The 21,652-nt window shown below is 59.0% G+C and overlaps 1 protein-coding gene across 2 annotated transcripts in view; it reads right to left on the reverse strand.

The window, feature by feature from the left end:
* Positions 1–1,284: 1,284 nt before the first annotated feature.
* IGHMBP2 (immunoglobulin mu DNA binding protein 2) overlaps positions 1,285–21,652 on the reverse strand; it is a 25,510-nt gene continuing 5,142 nt past the window's right edge. The window contains exons 2-15 of one of the 2 annotated variants that reach the window (XM_027856225.1): positions 20,987–21,156; positions 19,863–20,058; positions 18,262–18,359; positions 16,935–17,098; positions 13,395–13,589; positions 12,659–12,806; positions 12,255–12,429; positions 11,444–11,626; positions 10,731–10,849; positions 9,151–9,245; positions 8,727–8,850; positions 6,640–7,554; positions 4,274–4,446; positions 1,285–1,654 (exon numbers count right to left, since the gene is read on the reverse strand). In XM_027856225.1, coding sequence (XP_027712026.1) covers positions 1,457–1,654; positions 4,274–4,446; positions 6,640–7,554; positions 8,727–8,850; positions 9,151–9,245; positions 10,731–10,849; positions 11,444–11,626; positions 12,255–12,429; positions 12,659–12,806; positions 13,395–13,589; positions 16,935–17,098; positions 18,262–18,359; positions 19,863–20,058; positions 20,987–21,156 — 2,953 coding nt within the window. In that variant the 3' untranslated portion in view covers positions 1,285–1,456. The remainder of the gene's footprint in view (positions 1,655–4,273; positions 4,447–6,639; positions 7,555–8,726; positions 8,851–9,150; positions 9,246–10,730; positions 10,850–11,443; positions 11,627–12,254; positions 12,430–12,658; positions 12,807–13,394; positions 13,590–16,934; positions 17,099–18,261; positions 18,360–19,862; positions 20,059–20,986; positions 21,157–21,652) is intronic. The other variant, XM_027856227.1, reaches the window with a different exon arrangement.

The following is a 21,652-nucleotide window of genomic DNA, read 5'->3' on the forward strand; positions in this document are numbered from 1 at the left end:
TTGGGATACAGCCCTAGAAGTGCTATTGCTGGGTCAAAGGGTATGCACATTTTCATAGCCTTTGGGCATAGTTCCAAATTGCTCTCCAAAATGGTTGGATCAGTTCACAACTCCACCAACAATACTAATATTAGTGTTCCAATTTTCCCACATCTCCAATATATATCATTTTCCTGTCATGTTGGCCAATCTGATAGGTGTGATGTGGTACCTCGGAGTTGTTTTGATTTTTTTTTTTCTTCTGTTGTGTTTTGTTTCCTCTTTCTGGTGGTTCGTCCTATTGGTTCTAATTCTTACTTACAACATGACTAATGTGAAAATATGTTTAATAGGAATGTATATGTATAGCCTATATCAGATAGGGCTCTTTTTCTAAGGGTGTAAAACACATATACAAATAAAACGCTCCGATGGACAAAAAACAAAAACTATCATTCAGGGGCACTAACAAAGAAAGCCAACGCTGGTTCTACCCTCGGAAAGACGGACGCGGGACAGACAGGGCGACGCAGTTCTGCCTCCTCTCTGCCACCCCTCCACGGCATCCCCAAGCAGTGCCGTTGTCCGGGCTACGTCCTTGTCACTGGGGTCCCGGCCTCCACAGATCTCTCAGGCTCTTGGCATCTCCAGAATGGTTCTAGGTACAGGAGCTAACAAGCCACCCCTAGAAACCATCACCAGTAACTGGCCAATGTGTTTGCCAGAGATCAGGGAGATGTGTGACATTCAATTATGTTAAATGTTGCCCATTTTAATAAATTATGCAAAAGAAATTCTGTGTAAAAGACGCAGGCTAAATGACAGGGTAAGGTCACTGGTCAAGCTAGGAAGGCCGGGGACAGGGAAGGTCCCAGGACTCCAGAGTCCACGCTGTTCCTGACAGGATCATGACAGACAGGAGTGGGATCTCTCAGGGGAGGGGAGTCACCCTGGGGCCTGGGTGGGCTGGCTGCCTGGGCACTGAGGTCAGGGACCAGCCCAGGGTTACCCAGCCAGGATGGCTGGAGCTGGAGCCGGACCCCAGGCCTTCCTGGTTCCAAGGACAGCCCACCAGCACACCCAATGGCTGGTATGCAGATGGTGGCTCAAAGGTCCCTTCCCACTTCCCGGTCCGGGTCCTCCACAGGCCCACCCCTAGACCATATCAAGCCAAACCTATCAAGTGTTTCAGAGATTTTATTTAGCTCCTTCCCTCAGGGCATTTTGCCCTCCTTCAATGATGCCCATAAACCACACTGGACACCCCCCCCACCCCCCCCCACACCCACACCCACACACCCACACACATACCCACACACACACCCACACACACCCACACGCCCCAGGTCCAGCTGGACCCTGTCGCCCCACGTCAACGCCAGCACCCGCTGCCCAGGGTCCTCAGTGGGGCCCGCTCCGCGGGTGGGGGCCCAAGAGGGATGCTGGGGGTGGGGAGCTGCCCCAAAGACCCCACTCCTCACTTGCCCTTATCCTTTTTTTTGCTTTTCCTCTGGCTGCTCAGCTCCACGAGCTTTTGATCCAGCCTCTTCTGGAGATGGACCCTCTTCACAGGGTCGGCAGAATTGTTCTTTGTCCCGCTGCCGGCATATAGGACCCCCTCTCTGCTAATCCTCTGTCGGGCGTATGCTCGCGCTTTCTCACCACATCCATGGACCTGGGGAGACACGGCACTTGCCCAGGCTGCAGGACTCTGCTGTCCGACCCCATACATCCAGAAGCCCCTGAACGTACGTGCTGCCAAGCCCTGCTGACACCCTGTGGGTCCCCAAAGAAGCCTGGCAGTCAGCAGGCACGGGCGGGGGCTCTGCAGACAAGACTGGCCTGTCAGGGCCGAGGCCTCGCACCCTTCTACCTCCCGAGAGCTCCCACTTGGGCTGCCCTCCCTCCACCACCTCCCCACCATCGCCATCATGCGCCTGCTCATTTGCCTGGAAGACGTCTCCCTGCCTCCTCTTCTCCCATCTCAACTGAGTCCTCACGGCCCTGCGTCAACATTCCCCTTCTCCCTTAACTGACTGTTCCGTTCCCCTGGACGGTGCTTCCCAAACTTCTCTTTTGCCCTCGCCACGCCCCCAACGCCTCCTCCATCCTGCTCGTGTCCTTCCTCCAGGCCCGGAGACATCCTCTCCCGCCGTCCTCCTGCCTCTGTGGAAGAAGGGGCCCGTCCAGCCCAGGCAGACTCTACCTGGTCCTAACCCTCGGTCCCTCCCAGGGCCGGCCCCCGCCAGCAGCACAGGGGCCCCGCTCAGGTCCCAGAGCCTTATTTCCCTGGCACTGCCAAGTGACTCCATCACCCTCCAGCTCGTCCACCCCTGCCCTCCCCGAGATCGCCAACAGCACCTGCCTTGCTCGGCCAATGGCAGTGATTCTGTCTTCCTCCTCCTCCAGCTGTATAGCTTCAGACGCTACTGACCACAGCCTCTTCCAGGGCAGGTACGCCTCCCCAGTCTGTCTACACCAGACACTCTCTCCTGGTCCTCCTCCCTCTCTGACCCCTTCTCAGCCTCCTTCCTCTCCCCTCACCTCCATTCTCCATCTGTCCGTCTCTCTCCCCATGCCCCTGTCTCTGCCTGTCTCTGGGGGACCTCATCAGGATTCAGCTACTTCCATGGAGACAACTCCCTACGGGGCCTGCTCAGCATCCCCTCTTAGACGTCCCGCCACAATCTCAAATTCATTATGGCCAAAACAGAACTGACCCCTTCTCCCCCCAACCTTCTCTCTCGTCCCCCCGCCACAGCTCGCCTGGTCAGGCTGATCCAGGCTGTCTTTCAGCTTGACAGGGACCTTACTACCTCTCAACCCAGATGAGTGGAAGGGCCTCCCACCTGGTCTCTGGGCCATTGCTGGGAGGGCAGAAAGACAAGATGGTTCCCCTGAGCCGCACTCGGGTCCCCCTGATGGATGACCCAAATGTTCACTGCCTTCTAACACCGTCAGGATCAAAGTAACCCCCTCAAACGCGCTCAGTTGCACATCTCTCACCTCTTCACCCCTTCATCCATTCCACAGCACTTATTAAGTGCCTGCTGCATGCAGGGCAGTGTCCTAGGCAGTGGGGATAAGGACAAACCAAAGCCAGTCCCTGCCCTCAAGGCACTTGGGACCCTCAGCAGAGCACAAGGGCTTTCACCCTGGGGGCGCCCAACCACGCCAGGGGCTCCAGGAGCCGAACCTTCTCCATTTTCCTGTCTCTCCTCTCTCTGCCGTGGGTGGAGCAAAGGTGGGTGGAGCTGCCCTGAACTGCTCCTCCCCCCTCAAAGGACTTCTCTGCGCCGCCCAGGGGACCAGGTTGTCACAGTTCAGACCACGAGTCAAGCAAGAGTAAAGTGGCCTGAGGATTTCCGAGGCAAGCAGAGGACACAGCATTTCATGCCAGGACGTGGCCACAGCCCTCAGCCTGCTCCAAGGCCTCCTCTGCTCTTCTCGGGGGCCTGGCCACGCTCCCAAGAGAAGAGAAATGACATCAGGACCAGATGGGTCATAGAAAGGCCCTCATATCCTTTCCCACATAATGTGGAGTACTCATCACCTCACTTTAGATTTGGAAAGGGAATGCCCGAGAAGGACGGCAGCAGAAGCAGATCCCCCTGAAGCAGCTTCACTTCGGGGTGCCCGAGTCTGGCGCCGTCACAGAGCTCTGCCCCCCAGATTTCCTAACACGGTTCCTGGTCAGCCTCTTTACTCAGGGTCTCCCAGTGCGGGGCAGGTGGACTGCCAGGCTTCCTCACTGCCCCAGAGAAGTCACCCTAGAGGTGACAGGACAGATGCCAATAGAGGCCACCATTCTGTGTCTGAGTGGACCCTCCCTGGCCACCCAGGGTAACCAGCCAGCTCGTGTGGGGGCCTGTAGGGAGGGAGGCCACCAGCTCCCAAGACGGTCCGTGGGGGAGCTTACATTCACCTGGCCCCTTGCTGCCTAATTCCAAGGGATATTTCTCCCAAGAAGTTTTTGGTTCCTACACAGGAATTTTAAGACACCCACGCAAAGAAGGCCACTTGAGGCACAGGGGCAGAAAGGGCACCACCTCCCTCTGCCCAGGGGTCCATCCAAGGCCGTTAGCTCGATCCCAAGGCCAGGGTGTGAGCAGACCCCCTACGTCTGACGGGGTCACCCTCCCAGGATCAAACACCAGCCGGGGCCAAACTTCTAACAAACAAATAAAAACATTCCCCAAAGCCGACACTGCCACCAGGAAGTGACGCTGACCACAGCACGAGGCACTGCCTGCGCACCCGCCACCCCACCGGGCCCCCGGGGCCAGGCCCCTACCTCGGGGATGTGATGGCTGAGGCAGAAGCGCTGACCGCAGTGTGGGCAGAGCTGGCCCAAGGTCGCCACGCTGGCTCGGCACCTGGGGAATGCACAGGTGTTATCAGCCTTGATGGCGGCGGAGACCAAAGCGTCAAAGTCTTCCTCCGCTGCGCGATTCTCTCCCGGGCGGCCTACGGGAAACACCAGAGACACTCAGACAAGGAAAAGAAGCAGAAACCAGCCCAAGCCTGGCCTGGTTAGGCCCTGGTTCAGGGGAATGAAGACGGCCCATGAGGAAACGCGGGTGCCCTGGCCTGCATCGACGCACGGGGACAGGACGTGGCCCCCCACCCCGCCCTACCGTGTGGTTCCTTTGTTACGGGGAGCCTGGGGCAGGGGGAGAGGGGGCTGGGGGGTGTAAAGTCCAGAGAGGACTGTGACGTAACAAGGAAGGGCTACAGTCCTAGGATTCCCAGCTGTTTTTGTGCCAAAGGCCGGCTCATTCAAGGCCTCCTGTGGGCACGGAGGGTCCCGGCTGTGCAGACTCAGAGATGGCCACCTCCTCCCCCGCCCCGGTCAGCCTCAGTACCACATCTGTTGGCTAAGCCACAGAGGGGCCGCAATCTGCATTGACGGAGTGAGTCCTCACAACGACCAAGCCTCCGACCGCTAAGGTCCCAAAGCCTCAGCGGGCCCCCTCAGCTACAAACAGGCAGATCGTGGGTCTCCTTCCGTCCACGCTGGCTTACAAAGGACTAACCCTTAGCTAAATCCTCAGTGGCCAGCTCCATAGAGGGGGCACTTCCAGTGACCGAGCCCACCACAAAGTACCGGGGCATGCAGGGGACTGGAGTCCAGCGCGGCACTGAGACCCTGCTTGGGCTGTGCGTCCCCAGCCCGGCCATCCTTCTCCGAAGCAAAGCTGCTTCTGCTTTGCCCCCAGGCAGAGGACCCGATGATAGTAGCCTAGTGCTGCAAGCAATCGGACCTTTTCCTGAGTGCTGGGTGGGGCTGGGGGGTGATCTTGGGGGTTCCATGAGGAAAGGCCCCAGCCCAGGCAGGATGCCACTCAGGGAGCATCTCTCAGGGGTCCCTGCCTCAGCAGGGCATCCCGCGTCCCCCCACCCCAGTCCACAGGCAGGGGCACAAACTTTCAGGGTCCGTTGGTTTTAGGGAACTAGCCTGTCTTTTCCTCCTTTTTATCCTTTGCTATAAAGGACTGGGGCCCCCCAGAGTTACAGGGGTGTACACAGGGACGTGAAGACAAAAGGTGCCAACCAAAAGCCTTTAGCAGGCAAGGTCCCCTTCGTCAGCCACCTGGGGCCCGGCCTGGGCTTCCCTGAGATGTACAAAACAACCCTGGGAGATGACGTGTCAACACGATGCCCGTTTCACTGATGAAGAAACTGAGGCTCAGAGGGGAGGTGACGTGCTCACGATCCAACAGCTTAAAAGCGGACTCCAGCCAGGAGGGTCAGGCTGTGCCCAGCCCTGTACTCCTCCACTGCCTCCTGCCCCCAGAGACCCCTTTGCCTGCCTGCCCTCGGGAAGCTTGGGCTTGTCTGGACAATGCTCAGGCCCCCTTACTTAGGATGGCCTCGTGTTCCAACTCTCTCAGGGGGTGTCCAAGCACAGGCCTGAGTCTCCACACTGGGCACAAGTGACAGACGTGGCCCCCCAGGGACAAGCCTGCTCAGGAACAGACCTCCTCCTGCCTCTGTGTGCGTGCGCATGTGTCCACACACGTGTGTCTGTGTGTGCGTCTCAGGAAAGGGTACTGACGTGGAGCCCCGTGTGATGTGGCCCTGTCTGAGCCTCAGTTTTCTTCTCTGCAGGACAAGAGCACTGGACTCAAGGATCTCTGGGGCTCCCTCCTACACTAAATGCTCTCACCCTACGACCCACAATTCCAAGAATAAGGACGGGGCAGCAGCTGCTTGGACAAATGTCCCTGAGCTGTGGGCGCAGTCACAGAGGGAGCAAGGGGGCTTCTGGTCAGGCCTGCGGCATAGACCTGCACAGCACCGCCCCTCTTGGCCTCAGTTTTCCCATCAGGAAGCCTCCCTCCCCCTGCCGCCAGGGTCTGTGAGAAGAAGCCTGTACTTACAGACAGACCCCAGGGCCCTTCTGAAGGACAATGATGACGAAGCCCTGACCATTGTACAGTCTACATCTTTGGAGGAAATCCAAGGGTTAGCGGGAAGAGCGGCATTAACTCGATGAGATTAATTCCACTGAAATTCCAATTTCCTGTCCCGGCGAGAAGACTCCCCAAAGCCAGGATCCCCTCACTTGTCTCAGGTCCCAGGAGACAACTGACCCAGAAACCGCCCCCAGGAGAAGGGATGAGCTCCCCATCCTCTCTGGTAGCTCAAAGGCCTCACCTCTCCTCTCTTTTCCCTTCTTCCTTCCTGACACCTTGGGTGCCCCAGAGCCAGCAGCATCTTGGCGTTCCCTGGCCAACTGGCCAGGCCCAGCTTTCTCCCTCTGTCCTCTTTCCCAGTGCAGAGCTTTCTGATTCAGACTGTCCCCAGGGCTGCTGTGAAGGCCCTGTTCACCCTGGGCCAGGCACCCGGGCTGAAGCTCCTGCCCTCCACTCTCTGTCCCTGTCGGAGGCGGTGCCATGGTGGCTGTCGTGGTGGTGGTGGTGGCAGGGTTGGCAGCAGGGGTGGTGGTAGCGGCAGCCGTGGCAGGGGTGGCAGTGGCAGTAGGAGTGGTGGCCGCGGTAGCTGTGGTGGGGGCTCCCTTTTTGTGCACAGAGATGTATCTCTCCTTCCCTTCGCCAATGCTCTCGTGCTTTAGCCCGTGCTCCTCGGCCAGCTGATGGACCAGCATCCTGTCATGGGCATTCAGGGACGTGGGGAACTCAAGCAGGGTCCTGGTGCTCTCCAGGAAGTCCACGATCATGGCTCTGAAGAGGTCCCCAGTGCCCTCAGGCCGGCCCCCACCCCTGACCCCGGGGCCCTCTGGTGTGGGCCTGCTTCTGCCGGACTTCCGGGCCCCTCGGGCCTCCTGGCTTTCCTGGCATGGTCTGGGGCCGGGCTGAGCGGGGTCCCTGGGCTTCCTGCCCGCCCGGCCAGGGCCCCGAGAGCCTTCGTGGGAGTAATTGTCGGGGACAATGTCATCGAGGTACTCGAAGGCTGTGCGGACTTCGCCTCTCAGAGTGAAATAATCCACCAGCTTCTTCAAGAAGGCGTCGTTGCTGATGGTTCGGGAATCACAGACAATGGCGACGTGGCGCCGGGCACGAGTGACCGCCACGTTGATCCTTCGGTCCTCCGCCAGAAAACCGACCTCACCTAAAACAACCACAGAGCGGGGTGAGCTGCTGAGGCCAGAAACAGGAAGAAATGACCCCAAGGAGTCACTCCCAGTGTGTCCTTCCTGGGGTCGGGCCCACACTGGCGCCCCCTGCTGCACTGCACTGTCCCCCTCCAGGCTTCCCGGGGCAGCCTGGGGGCCGACCTCCTCCCCCCGGGCCTCCCCCAGCCCTCGGCCTGTAACTCACAGGCATGGCCCGAGCAGCGCTGCCCGCCCCAACTCTGGTGGACAGGAAGCTCCGGGAGGGAAGAAGGGGCCAGCCGGCCGCAGGGAGGAGCTCCGCACACAGCGGGTCCTTCCTCAGTCTCTGCAGCGGCGGCAGCTCTCCTGGCCAGGAGATGGGTGAGACGGTCACCCCACAAATCTGTCCCAAGTGAGAGCTCCCCCAAGTCGACAGGGTGCATCCACGAGAGGTAACGGCCTGAGCGCTGGCCGTCCAAAGCCAGGGGTCACGAGGGCTCGTTCCAGGCCACTTTGACCAGAACTGAGTCAAAGGAACAAAGCCCTGCCCCCGCGGAGGGCAGGCAGGGAGCTCCACAAGGACTTTCTAGCTCGTCCAGTTCAAACGCCTGCCTCCTTGACAACTGTCGTTCGAGGGGGCCCGTGCTCCCATTGGCCTCCATTCCCCACAGGAGCCCCTTGAGCACATCTTTACGAGGCCGGAGCTGGGGAAAGGACGAGCACACCTGTCCAGAGCGAGCCTCGCCCCATCGCGCTTCGTCTGCCCGGAGGACAGCCCTGGCCCGCCCGATGCCTTAGGAATGGGGTGCTACGCGGTGAGGGGATGGGGGGCAGGCCTCTCTAACACAACCAGGGTCCTCTCTCCCTTTGGCTCTCAGCACCATCTGCAGGGACCGGCACCATTTCCTCAGAACCAGCCTGTCCCAGAAACGTCCTCCTGGACACGCCTGAGGCGGGGGCCGAGGAGCTGCCTTGATTCTCAGCTACCACAGCCCCTCCTCAAACCTCACGTCCTGGCCAGAGCCAGTACAAAGCGAAGCAGAAACCACTGCAGGCTCTGACTGTTTCCCTCTCACCTCCAACCTGTCCTGGGTCAACCCAAAAGCCTCTCCTCTTCCACCAGGCCTCCCCCACTCAGGACGAGCCTGCTGCACGCACTGACTCAAGTGTCCGGGCCAGGCCCTCGTACCCTTCCGGTTGGATCGCACGAAGGACAAGATGACCGCCTCCTTCTCTCTTCCTTGAAAACCATCTACAGATTTGATCTCCAGTTGTGGATATTTAGGGGAAAGCTGCTGCCTGAGCAGGTCCACCTGAACCACAGAGACCCGGAGTCAGGCCATGCCAGCACAAGAGGCAGTGGCCGCTGTGTCCCCTGCCCCGGGACCCGTGGGGGGCTCTGGGAAGGATTCCTGCAGCAAACCATCATGGCCATCATGGCGGCCGTGTGGGCCCTGGGGCCATCCACCCATGCCAGGATGAGCATCACCCACCCTCAGGCCACGCCTTGGTCTGCTGCACCATCTACATGGGGCAGGCCCTTAGGAAGCCCCCTCTGCCACCCCCTCATCTGCCCACAGAGGCATAGCAAGGAGGCCCCGGCATCATCTCACCTGCAGGTTGTAGGGAGCAATGACAGCGACGTCACCTACTCGGACTCCAGCGTCCACCAACGCCTGGATGTGCAAACTGACAATCCGGACCTCACCTGGTGACAAAACACAGGGGGACATGAGAGCAGGACCCTCTGACCCTGAAAAATGGTGTGTGAGACCCCATGAAAACTGGCCCTGCCAGAAAGGGGCCGGACCATGGCTGTGGCCCTCTGGAGGCAGGCGGTCTGGGGCAGCCAAGCCAGTCCCTCCCCACACCCCAGCTGCTGGTGCCCTTTTCTACCCTGTACTAGGACCACGCTCAAGCCGCCCATCTGTCTGTCAGCTCTCGCTCTCGGCACACGGCAGCCCCACTCTCCTGCCCCCCCGCCTCCTCCAGTCATGCATGTCCTGGGTTTAAAATACACAGAGTGTTTAGAGCCATTCAATTTGGAACTTTTTAACAACGGTTATTAATGACGTGGTGCCGCCATGTGTAAGGCATTCCCCAAATGTTTCCTTTTTCTGCACAGGGGCCCACTGAGGCAAGAGCATGGTGGAGGTCACTTTGTTGAGCACTGAGGGGGCGGGTGGGTGGGGATCAGACCAGGCCATTAGCCAGGTTCTAGCCCCAGCTCTGCTCCAGACTAGTGACGTGAACTGGGACAGAGACACGTTCTGTGACATTTTGTGGGGAAAGGCCCGGAAACCCTGGGCACTGGAGAGAACCCAAACTGGGAATGACTCAGCTCCCCTCAGCAGGGCAACGATCCAAGACCGTCCCCAAGGACCCATGATGATGCCCACTGCCCGCCTCCAGAGGAAGAGCTGATCCGCCTGAGTATAGACTGCAGCAGGCCAGTTCTCACTTCCTTTCATTTTCTTCCTTTTATTCGAGTCTTCTTGTACAAAGTGACTAACAGGGAAATGTTTTACATAATTCTACAAGTATAACCTAGTCTGCTTACTATCTGGGGGCGGGGGGAGGGAGGGACAGAATTTGGAACCCAAAACTTTAAATAAAAATGTTAAAAAATTGGAAAAAACAGAAAGAAAGAACGGAGCACCCAGTTGGCCAGTTCTGTTCCCCCGGATCCCACGAGGCAGAGACTAAGAGAGGGAAACCATCCAGGGCCCGGCCTGTGACCAGGCTAAGGTCCGTGATCGGAGGTCCAGCCCCCAGGCACCACACACTCAAAGGGAATGAGTCAAAGAGTGAATGACGGGGGAGTCGGCGGAGATCCCAGGACGAAGAAAACGTAACTTAAAATCTTGAGCATAAGCTAAAGGCTAAAAACAAAAGGGCTGTGGCCTCCAGGCACCGGCGAGAGAACATAGCCCCAGAAAGGAGGACGGCCGGGCAACGCCCCAAAGACGACTCCTCCACACTCTGCGGAGGTGGGGGCACGGGGGCAGACGGCTGGGTGCACGGGCACACCTGCTCACCGGCTGAAGAGCCGTTCTGTGTTGCAAGGGATGGTTTTCTGGGAGACGGAGATACCGGGAAAGGACACGGGACACGAGGACAAAAGACATCCACGAGGAACTGTCTTTAAAGGGGATTTTCCACAAAACCATGGGCGGGGCGCGCCCGCGCACACCTGGGTTCCCCTTGGATTGCTCATCCTCGTCCTCCAGCTCCGACAGGCCACAGCCGGCAGTGTCGACGAGCAGCAGGGGGATGCTCGTCTCTCCTGTGGGAGTGACCCCTGGCAGGTCCCTGCGAAGGCAGGTGGGAGTTGGTTACGAGCTAAGCCCCCGCAAAGCCGCACCCAAGACCAGGGCGTCAAACACAGACAGAATCCATCCACGAGGGTCCCTGTGGCCGCGGGTTCCCCATGATCTAGGCTTTGCTGCATCTTCATTTATTGTTACACATTTCCCGTTTCCATCCGGCTCAGGCTGCACTCAGAGGCACCGTGGGCTGCGTGCAACCACCACCACCTGCACCGGCCCGCTTGTCCTGACCCACCCAAAATGGAGGCCACGGCCAACAGCACCACGGAGGAGGGTGCAGACTCGGAGAGAAGAGGCTCAGTCTCCACCACAAACCCAAGGGAGCCTCGGTCTCCCCATCTGTACAAGCAGACGATGAACTCCCTTTCTCAAGCGGTTGTTTTGAGAAAAGAGGAAAATTATACCTAAACCACCATTATCACGACCCAAATGATTAAGTGCTGAATAAAGCCCACTGAACTTGGCTTGCTATGAGGACGATGTGCTCCAGGCCACCTCTCGGGGTAAAGTACCACCCCCCCCACCCTGTGCCAGAGGACAGCGTCCAGCCACAGGCCCCACCCTCACACCCACTTACTTCAGAAGATGGCCGGCCACTGAGGGGTGGGCAGTGAGCTGTCCGCGGTACAGCTCCTCCGAGGCCCACTGCATGATGGCCTGGTGCATGCGGTACTGGACCGTCAGCATTCTCACGACCCTCTCCCCGTGGCTCTCAATCAGGCGCTCCATCAAGCTGAGGGACAGACCCCCTTTGGCAGCTCTGCATCAGAGAGAGGAAGCCCCCGTGACGCCAGGCCTGGCAAGGAAGCTGCCTTCTAAAGGGGAGGGGCAGGCAGCAGCAACACAGGCCCAACCTCCTAAATGAGGCGCAGGGACACCCCAGCACTCGCCCATTCAAACAAGTTCAGCAAACATTTCTGAAGCACCCGCTGGGTACAAAACACACTGCCATAGGAGCTGTACAAAATTTAGGGAAGCTGAGCCCCTGTCCTCATAAAGCTTAGACTCTCACGAGGGGACGCGGCCGTTCACAAAGAATACACAACGGCGCCTTAAAGAGATACAAGCAAATGCTCTGGGCTGTGTGAGGGAGAACAGGGCATGGCCGGGGGTGGGGGGGTCAGGGAAGACCCCACAGCCTGCTCCCTCCAGCCACCCTCTCAGTCAACTCCTCGGAGACGCCCGGCTTCCTGGGCACGACCAGGGGTCTGGCGCTCAGGTTCGCACCACGTCTCCCTCATCCACAGCCTGGCCAAGCCCCCGCCCAACACCAGGCCGGCCCCCAGATACTGAATGAGCTCCGGAGGCTTCTCCTGTCTGCTAGCTCGGGGTCACTGAGGGGCTGGCCCACAAAGGGCGCCCACCCACGCCGACCAGCCGAGGCTTACTGGTGGGACACGATGGTGGGGGGCAGCTGCTGGTGGTCTCCAGCCAGGATGCACTTTCTGGCCTTCAGCAGGGGGATCCAACAGCTGGCTTCCAAGGCCTGAGCACACTCGTCGATCACCACCACATCAAAGTGATCGTCAGGGAGCAGCTTCAACGGGCCATCAGAGGATGCGCCTGATTCAGAGAAGTCCCATCAGCCTCTGAGGAAGCTCGGGAACCCCAGACACCTGACGCTGGAGGCAAACTCAAGCGAGCACGTGACCGCACGGCAGGACAAGGCCCTTGAAGGGTCACCAAGTGTGGGCCTCTAGAGGGACCCCCCGGCCTTGCTGCCTGCCTCCTGCTCCCAGGAGGGCGCTCCTGGTGGACACCCAACCCCACAGGCGCCCGTCTCGGGTCTCACCCGTGTTTGTGGCCAGGATGACATCAGCCCAAGAGAGGCTTCTGAGCATGGCGGCTTCTTCTCTCTCTCTCAGCTCTTTCCTCAGCAGCTTGAGCTCACTGCGACCATAGCTATTGTCTCTCTTCTCCAGGGTCTTCTTGCTTTTCACCTGTGGATGGAAACGCCTAATTTTCACTGGGGCATCCCTCACCACCAGAAGCCCCTTCCTGCAAGAACGCGCTATTTCAGACCGGCCCAGCGTCAGCCTCGAGATGGGTGAACATACTTCAACAGTTTGGTAAAGGGCGCCCGACACAGTCACAATTCCAGCACGTGGAGGCCGTGTGAGGTAACAGACGGAGAAAGGCATCGTGGTGAGGACAGGCCTGGATTCCAATTCTGCCCCCAACATGTCAAGGCTCCGTGGCCATGCACAGGAAGCTCCCCCTCCCTGGGGCTCAGCCTGCCCACCTCCCGGGGTCACTGTCAGAGTCAGATGAGATCCTGTCAATCCAAGGTGAGACTTGGGGCATCAGAAAAAGGCCAGCTGTCACTACCACCACCCTCCTCCAAAGGCTGCAAAAGGAAATCTCTCTGACGGCCCTAGGACCCCCTAACATTAGCACATTATGCTCCGAATGGCTCCCGATCGTTTAGGAGAAAGCCCAAGTCCTTGTTGTGATCTGTCACAGTGTCTGTCCCCCCCTATGTGGACAGCTGGGGTGCCCCACCCCTGCTCCCACCCCTGCCCCCGGACCTGGTCAATGTCCTTCCGGATATCCGCCACAATCTGGGCCTGGTCACTGCGGGCCAAGACCGCATCGAGGCAGTGGTGCTGGATGGCGTCCAGAAGGCGCGCAGGGTGCCCGAGGCGGAGGACCCTCAGCTTCTGCGCAGCCAGCCTCTCCACCAGGTTGTCCACAGCAATGTTGGAAGGGGCACAGCACAGGACCTGAGGCAGAAGGTGACCTAATGAGCCTCGTCATGCCCGGTCTTGTCACGGGAGGGAGACCAGGATGGGGGGAGCAGGATGAGGAGCCGATGCCTTAACAGCGCACGCACATCACCTCTTAAAAGGAGTGAAAACCAGGCAGACAGCTCCAAAATCACGCCGTTTGGGGCCCCGGGCCTCTCAAGATTCATCAGTCACAAAATGTGATCTGTGAATGGAAATTTAAAACTGTATCAACCCTAAACTAAAGCCCCCAACATCCAAGAGGAGTGACGCCTGCACCACACTTGGTCTCGCATCATAATCTGATCAAGTTTAACAGCATCGTCATCTAAAAAGACCCAGGAGCAAGGGAGGAGCTGGCTGAGAGACCCCGAGCCCTTCTTCCTCTGGGGATGCGGACAGCAGAGGCAGCTGGCCTGGGGGGCAGAGAGGAAGCCAAGGATTCCGGCCCCGAGCCCCAAGAGCAAAGGGAGTCAGGGGAGGAGGAGGGGGCCGCCTCGAGACCCTTGGAAGTCAAGCATCCACGCCCAGCCAATGGCCTGGCACAGTGCCTGGCCCATGACCAAGAGAGACTTCCCCAGTGAAGGAAACCCAACAAGTGCCAGATTTCAAGACAATTCCCACCCATGAAATTCAGGCAGTAACCCAGCTTCCAATCACTATGCTAAGAACTTTATTGGTCAAACACCTCCTGGACAGGGCAAGTGCCCAGCAGCCAGGAGCGAGGATGCTGGAAGGGGCTGCAGGCTGGAGTGCCCCTCCCTCACTCCCTCCATCGGCATGGGTCAGGGTAGTGCTGGCGCCCCAGGAACGACCCTGCCCGGAGACCTTGAGAGCCTGCCTGTTCCCACCCAGGACAGGGGAGTGTAAATACTGCTAGGCCGGTGGCAGCTTGGGGATCAGCAGAGGCTGTGGAGGACCAGAGGGGAACCTTGAAACCCCCTGCCCCTGACGTAGGGGAGGGGGCAGCTGGCAGGTTTCAAACGGGCAGATGGCTGGCGCTCCCTCGGAGCGAGGGAGCAAGTAGGCGAGGCTTAATTCCTAGTTCTCAGCACAACGAACGTTCAATGATTCCGTAATCATAACAGCCATAACATAACATAACATAACGTAATCATAACAGAGTGCTGTAAGGTCGGTGACATGCTCCACGTGGAGCGTGTCATCTTCACAATCACCTCAGGAGGTAGGCACTAATTATTATCCCCATTGTACATATGAGGAAACTGAGGCTAAGCTCCATGACGTGTCTGAGGCAGGATCTGAACTCAGGTCTCACACTCTTTGCCTCCAAGGCACCTCGCTGGGCCAGAGACAGAAAACAAATGTCAGAAGGTACAGGTCGGGGCAGGCAAACAAAGGCGGTCACAGATCTGGAAAGCACCAAAGGTCATCACAAACGTTATGTCACCACATGCAGGAAACAGAGAAGGGAGAATTCAACTAGGGAGGGCAAAGGTCAGCCTCCATGGCCCAGATCTGAAGAGGGAAGATGAGGAAAAGAGCCTTCGGGGAGGTGCAGATGCTCCAAACCAACCCAACCAAACCGACCGTGGACTGAAAATGAGGCTGCGGGTCAAAGTAAAAACAGCCCGACTGTCTCCATTTCTTGGAGAAACTGAGCTGGTGAGCTGGCCGCAAGGCCAGACACCCTGTGCAGAACCATTTCCCCATGCCTGGAAAGCCTGGTGCACAGCCCCACAGAGCATGAGGAGAAATGGGAAAGGCAGCACAGGGCCAAAGACAGGCCACGTCTGCCCTCTGCCGCCTGCCCCCTTCCCCTCCTCGAGGCCACTGGCATCTGCCACACTGGGACACCCAACGTGCGATGTGGCCAAGGGGGGCGGTCCTCAGGAAAGCTAAGGCGGGAAGAGCAGCCTCTGGCCGAGCTCTCTCTCGGCAGAAAAGGCAGCGGAGGAAGGGAGAAAACAACGTAAGAATAATCAGAGACAGACAAGGGGAAAGACAGCAGCAGCCACCGAGGCAAATGCTCCCTTTCTCATCTCTAGGAACGTTTATGAGAAGGGTCTACATGCAAACCAAGGGCCTCCTTGATGAAAGCGAGCGAGAGGCCAGGTTCTTGCAGGAGGCTTCTTACGCTGTCCCATGGCCTCCCAAGCACACCAGTGACCAGAAGGGGGAAGAATGGAGACCACTTGTCACTTGGCGAGTGCAGATGACGTTTTATAAAGCAGCTGACTAGGGACAGGGGCAGCTAGGTGACGCAGTGGATAGAGCACCGGCCCTGGAGTCAGGAGGACCTCAGATACATAACACTCACTAGCTGTGTGACTCTGGGCAAGTCACTTAACCCCAAGTGCCTAACAACAAAAAAAAAACAAAAACAAACAAACAAACCAACAAAAAGGCATCTGACTTGGCAGAGCAAGAGGAAGACTTACAGGCTCTCCTTGTGCCGCCCGGGCACGAGTTAAAATCACAGAGAGAGACGAGAACATGTGGTCTCCTCATCCTGTCCCTGCCACTGACGAGAAGAGGGATCGTGTGAGGGTGGGGCCCGGTCTGAGAACCCCACAGAGCAGCCTCAGCACCATGGCCACGACCAAGGAGACAGACAGATGGATACCCTGCCCCAGACCAGATGATGAGTCAAGCAAGATCCACCAGGATGGGCTGCAGGGCCTGGCAGGTGGGGTGACTTTTCAAAATTACGTGGAATTTTCGACAACGTAAGCTGCTCCCTTTTCATGTTTTTGTCACCAACGTCTTTGGAAAATACACATTGTGGATAGCCCAAGGCGAGAGGGGTACACACGCATACGTACACAAACACACACCCACGCATGCACGCACGTATACGCACAGACACATACGCACACACATGCACAGATGGCAACAGGTGTGAGCAGGTGCCACGTGAGACCGAAGACGACTCATACACAACCACCGCCATCAAAGGCATCACTGAGAAAGCAGAAGTGGACGTGACATGGCGAGAGACAACGGAAAGCAAGGCCTCGAGAGCGGCGGCCAGACCCCCACAGGGAAGGCTGATGAGAAGAGACAGAAAGATCTGTGGAGGAGGAGGAAGAGGAAGAGGAGGCGTCGTGGTCTGTGGTGCCACAAGCACAGGAGCCCCTCCACTGACAGGATCGCAGCGCCACCGCATGAAGAAAAGGGCTCTCTAGGCGCAAATAGACAGCCATGTCCATACATGAACATGCACTCACATATCCACTTACACACCCACACACCCACTCTTGCACACACACACCCACTCTTGCACACCCACAATTCACTTACACACTCACACCCACTCTTGCACACATGCACACTCACACCCACACCCACACTCACTCCCACTCCCCATCGCAGGCTCACCTTCAGACCCTGTCGTACGGCTTGCAGCACAATCTCCACCACTGTCGTGGTCTTGCCGGTGCCAGGTGGGCCGTGGATGATGGCCAGCTCTTTCTGGGCCAGGGCAAAGCCAACGGCCTCTTTCTGTGATGTGTCCAGGGAGCCGTTGCAGAACGTCAGCGGTTCTAGGGAAAGAGCAGTGGGGCGTGGATCCCCATAAGCCTCCCCACCCCACACCGGGCAGCGCCACTCCCTGCACCCCATCTCCCTCTCCTGCCAGGCTCGCCCCGTCCTCTCCACCCCTGGGCAGACGTCCCCCCTCCTCCTCAGGATGCCCCAGGGCATCATCCATTATCCTGCCCTCTGCTGGGCCATCTTTTCTCCCTTATTACACTGAGCTTCTCAAGCGCACAGACAGAGTCTTTCTTCTGAACACGGGGCCTTGCACCTCCTACTCTCAGAATAAAGCCTGCTGTCGTTTTATTTCTGTCCCACTGTCTGCCCCCTTTCAGCGCTTCCCGGGGCTGGGAAGGAAGAACAATGACCAAACTCCTAAGTGACAGGTTGAGGTAAAACCCGCAAGACTGTGCTTCCTGTTCCTTGACTTGAAGCCGTCAGCGGAACGTGGCAGTGTGTGGAGGTCGTGGGGGCTGAAAGGCGGCTCCCAGACGAGCTCCCCCAGCATGGTCCCTGGAGACCCCGACCTTCCTGATTCTCCCCAGCACACGAGGTGGCTGCACATGCAGGCACGCCCCCCCCCCCACACAGACGCACGCACGCTGTCATCTGTTCTATGATTGATAGCTATAATGAAGACAGAGCCTGCTCTCGATGCCAGAATCTCTGTAAACAGAAGGCTACGTGGACGGCTAATGAATCTGCCCCCCGCTCTTCCCAGACCCGGTGTTCATTCCACAGAAGTAACACACACCTATCACGTAATGGAATCGCCAGTTTGGGAGTCACCAAAATGACCTTTTAACAGTCACGTTAGGAACTCTGAGCTCCCAAAGAGGTTCCACCCTGCCCACATGTTGCTGTAACAGAGCTCATGTGGGACGCCGAGCTCCAGCCGGGGGCAGCCCTGCCTCCCAGGCCCGGCAGGACGCCCCGGCCTCCACTTTCGCTGGGGGCTGAGCAACAGGCAGTCCGCTTTGATCCCAAAAGCAACATCCCAGAAAAACGTGCCGTGAGGAGCGCTCCCCGAGCCCCAGACTGAGCCCAACACAAGGCCCCGGTTCTGCTCGGTCCTGGCCCACAAGGCAGACGAGGTCCTTGGGGCGGGCTACACGGGAATCTTTGTGGAGTGAGCTCCCCAGCCCCGGGAGAAGCGCCGCGCTGTCCTTACGTGTTGGAGCCGGACTGCTCGGCTCAGAAGCGCAGAGGAGAACGTCGATGAGAGGCGCGGCCGGACCCGCGTGATACTGGTTTAGGGCGTTCAGAGCTCTGCCAACAGAGGAGACCGAGATCAGGACTTCAGCGTGGACCAGACACCTGGGACCCAGGCTGGGGCTGGCCTGAGCCCCCCACCTCACGCCTGCGCTCACGGCCGCCCTGCACCCCCTCCCTGGGGACCAAAAGGGACACTGAGGCAAACCAAAACTGACCAGGGCTGACTCTAAGCCCGGCTGCTTCAGGAAAAAGATGCCGTGGGAGCAGGATGGAGGAAAGGAGCAGCCCCCGACTCCCTCGTCACAGCCGCCAAAGTCCCCCATAAGGCGCCGGTCCGAGCACCTTCCACAGCTCCCTGGTGCCCCCGAGACGACATGCAGACGGCCCCGCCATCGAGCTCCCCACTGCTATGCCCAAGCCTCCTGCTAAAAGGTAAGCTACCTGAGGGCAGGGCCGGCTGGGCTCTCGTCAGCACCCAGCACCCCATAAATGCTGGCGGACTGAGTCACCTATGTCTTACCTAACCCAAAACTTCCCCTGAGCCTCCCTGGGCCCCTATCACGCTCAGCAACTGTGTCACGGCCACTAACCGAGGCTCCTGACACCCCCGGGGAGGAGCCGCGGCCGGTCTCGTCGGCCAAGGCATTCACCGGGCCAAGGGACGGCCCCTGCCCGGCCCCAACACAACAGGGGCTCCCTCGAGATGCAGGACAGTTTCATTTTGTCTTTGCAGCGCCAAAGCCTAGCACATCGTAGATACCTGATAAATGCTTGGGGCGCGGCTGCCTGCTCGACATTCCAATCAGGGAGTCCCAGAGACGCCTCCGTCCTTCTCCCTAGTTTCCTCTCTCCTTCCGGGCCCCCAAGTTCAGAGCCCTGGAGTCCTCCTTGACTCCCCGCCCTCCCTCCACCCTCCCCCTCAGAGGTTCCACTCGCCTGGACTGCTCCAGGCCTCCACCGTCTCCCATCTGCTGTCCGTGCCCCACCCAGTGGGTCTGACCAGGGCAGCCCCTCAGGGCACGCCAGCGGCGCCCCCCGGCCCAGTCCAATACAAACTGCTCCAGCTCTGACACTTAAAGCCCCTCACAGGCCAAGTCCAGCCTCAGCGGCAAAGGGTCAAAGTGGCCTCACACGAAACGTTCCCATCTCCAGGCCTTTGCACAAATTGTATCCTATGCCTAGAATGCCCTCGCCTCAAAGAATCCTCGATCTCCTTCAAAGTTCATCTCACACGCTGCTTTCAACAGGAGGCTCTCTGTGCTTGCCCCCCTCCCAGCGGCTGGGGCCCCCCCGGCAACCTTCTCTCCCTCCTACAACGGAGGCTCTTGGGAGCCCTAGCACCAAGCAGGGTCGCGGTGGGCACTCAATGCTTGCTGCCTGAGTCAAGGGGCAGAGGCAGAATCTGAACCCAGGTCTCTGACTCCAGCTCCCTAACTCTCCGCACCACAGCGTCTGGAATAGGAGACCGTGAGCTCCCCGGCCCGCCCTGCGCAGTTACTGAAGGACGCCTGCCAACGGGACCCCAGCCCGCCACGTGGTGTCGCTCCCAAGCCTCACCTTCTGAGCCGCTTATACGTGATGTCATTGGCCAGCCTGAGCAGCCGGTAGAGGCCGCCCGGATCCACAGCCAGCGCGCCCTCCTGGGATTCGTCAAAGGCCACGGTCACAGACCGCTGCGTGATCTGCGTGAGGATGCCGGTGGCAAGCAGAGGGGCCGCCTCGTGAGCGCTCTCGTACAACCCCACGATGTCACCTACAGAAGCAAAGCCACAGTCGGTCTTTTAAACACTCCCATAAAATAAATTATTCAGCAAAAGCCAACGAGGCCCAAGTCAAGAATCTCAGCCAGGGAGGGAGAGGGGGGCGGTCACCAGCCCACTGCCTGGCCACAGCAGGAATCCCTGCGCTAGGCTGGAGGGCTCAGCAAAGCTGCCTCTGTGATGCACCCGCCGCTCCCCAGGGCTCCCCAGAATGCAGCAAGTGCCCCTTCCAAGGGACCACCCCACAAATATTTAAAGTTTCCTCTGCTCTTCTCCAGGGTGAGGGGTCCCAGCTCCTCTAAGCGCTCCTCAGGACCAGCTCTCAAGTCCCTCCCCAGCCTGACCACATCTCTCCCTCTTCCCTGGGTGTGCCTCAGTTTCTTCTTAGTTCTTGGTGTCTCTGATCTTAAAGTAAAATGACTCTACAAAAGTTAACAAACCCTACAAAGTCAATGAAAATCCCTTTCGGGACACAGAGACAAAAACAAACAAGGCAGAAAAGGGGGATCGTTTGGAGAGAAGAAATGGGGTGAGCCCACTTTCAGCTGGCATGGCAGGCAGGTAGAAAGGAAGGCAGCCTCGCATCTAGCCCCGGCCCTCAGGGCCCCCTGCCTGGAAGGACATGGGGGTCTGGACTGGATGACCCCAGGGGCCCTCTCAGCTCCCAGTAAGTGCTGGAGAAGCCCCTCGGGAAGGCCTGACCTTGGCCTCAGTGGGGCCCAGCTGTCCCGTGGCTGTCCCTTGGGTACTGGGTACGAGCCCCTTTGGGAGCGGTGTCCTGGGCCAACTTTGGACCCACCAACCTCAGAAAGGCTCCCTGCCGGGGGGGGGGGGGGGCGGAGACACACAGGCACCAACATGCTCACCACCCCATCAGGGCCCGGCGGGGATCCTGACCTCACTTTGCCTGCTCCCACCTACCAGGCCCGAAGCTGTTGCAGGGCAGGGTGGCCCCAGGGTCCCATTTTCTGGGCTCCAGAACCACGAGCAGCCTTCCATACAGCCCTGTCCGCTGGCTCGCTACCTGCAGCTTTAGCAGGCAGACCCCCCGGCGCTGCAGCTCCTTCGGGGAGACGCTCTCCTGCCAGGCCCTGGGGGCACAAAGGGGGATGCTTCACTCTGGGCAAGAAGGGCGTGACCCCCACAGTGGCCCCTCCAGCCCCAGGAAGCGTGGCGGGGGAGGAGACCCCTCACAGACCACCAGGCTTCCCGACCCTGGCGCTGTCGTCTGGCCCAGGAGAGCCTCAGGACCCCCGGCCTCGCCATCCCCCAGGACCCCAGTCCTTCACCTCTGCCGCGAGCTCCCCCCGGGGGCCGCTCCGCAGAGCAGGGGGCACCTTGTGCCTCTGGCTGTGTCCCCAACGCTGGGCACCGTGCAGAGGCGGCACGAACACACTTGTCCTGGTGTCTACACCAACCACCAGGAAGTCTCTCTCTCCCTGCGCTTCTAACTCCTGCTGATTAACTCATTACAGCTAGGAAGTGGAGAAGCCTGGCTGCTGCCTGCCTGTCTACACCTGCTGCCTGCCTGTCTACATCCGCTGCTGCCTGCCTGTCCACACCTGCTGCTGCCTGCCTGTCTACACC

This window comes from Vombatus ursinus, unplaced genomic scaffold (assembly GCF_900497805.2).
Source record: "Vombatus ursinus unplaced genomic scaffold, bare-nosed wombat genome assembly UNPS02011369.1, whole genome shotgun sequence".
Lineage (NCBI taxonomy): Eukaryota > Metazoa > Chordata > Mammalia > Diprotodontia > Vombatidae > Vombatus > Vombatus ursinus.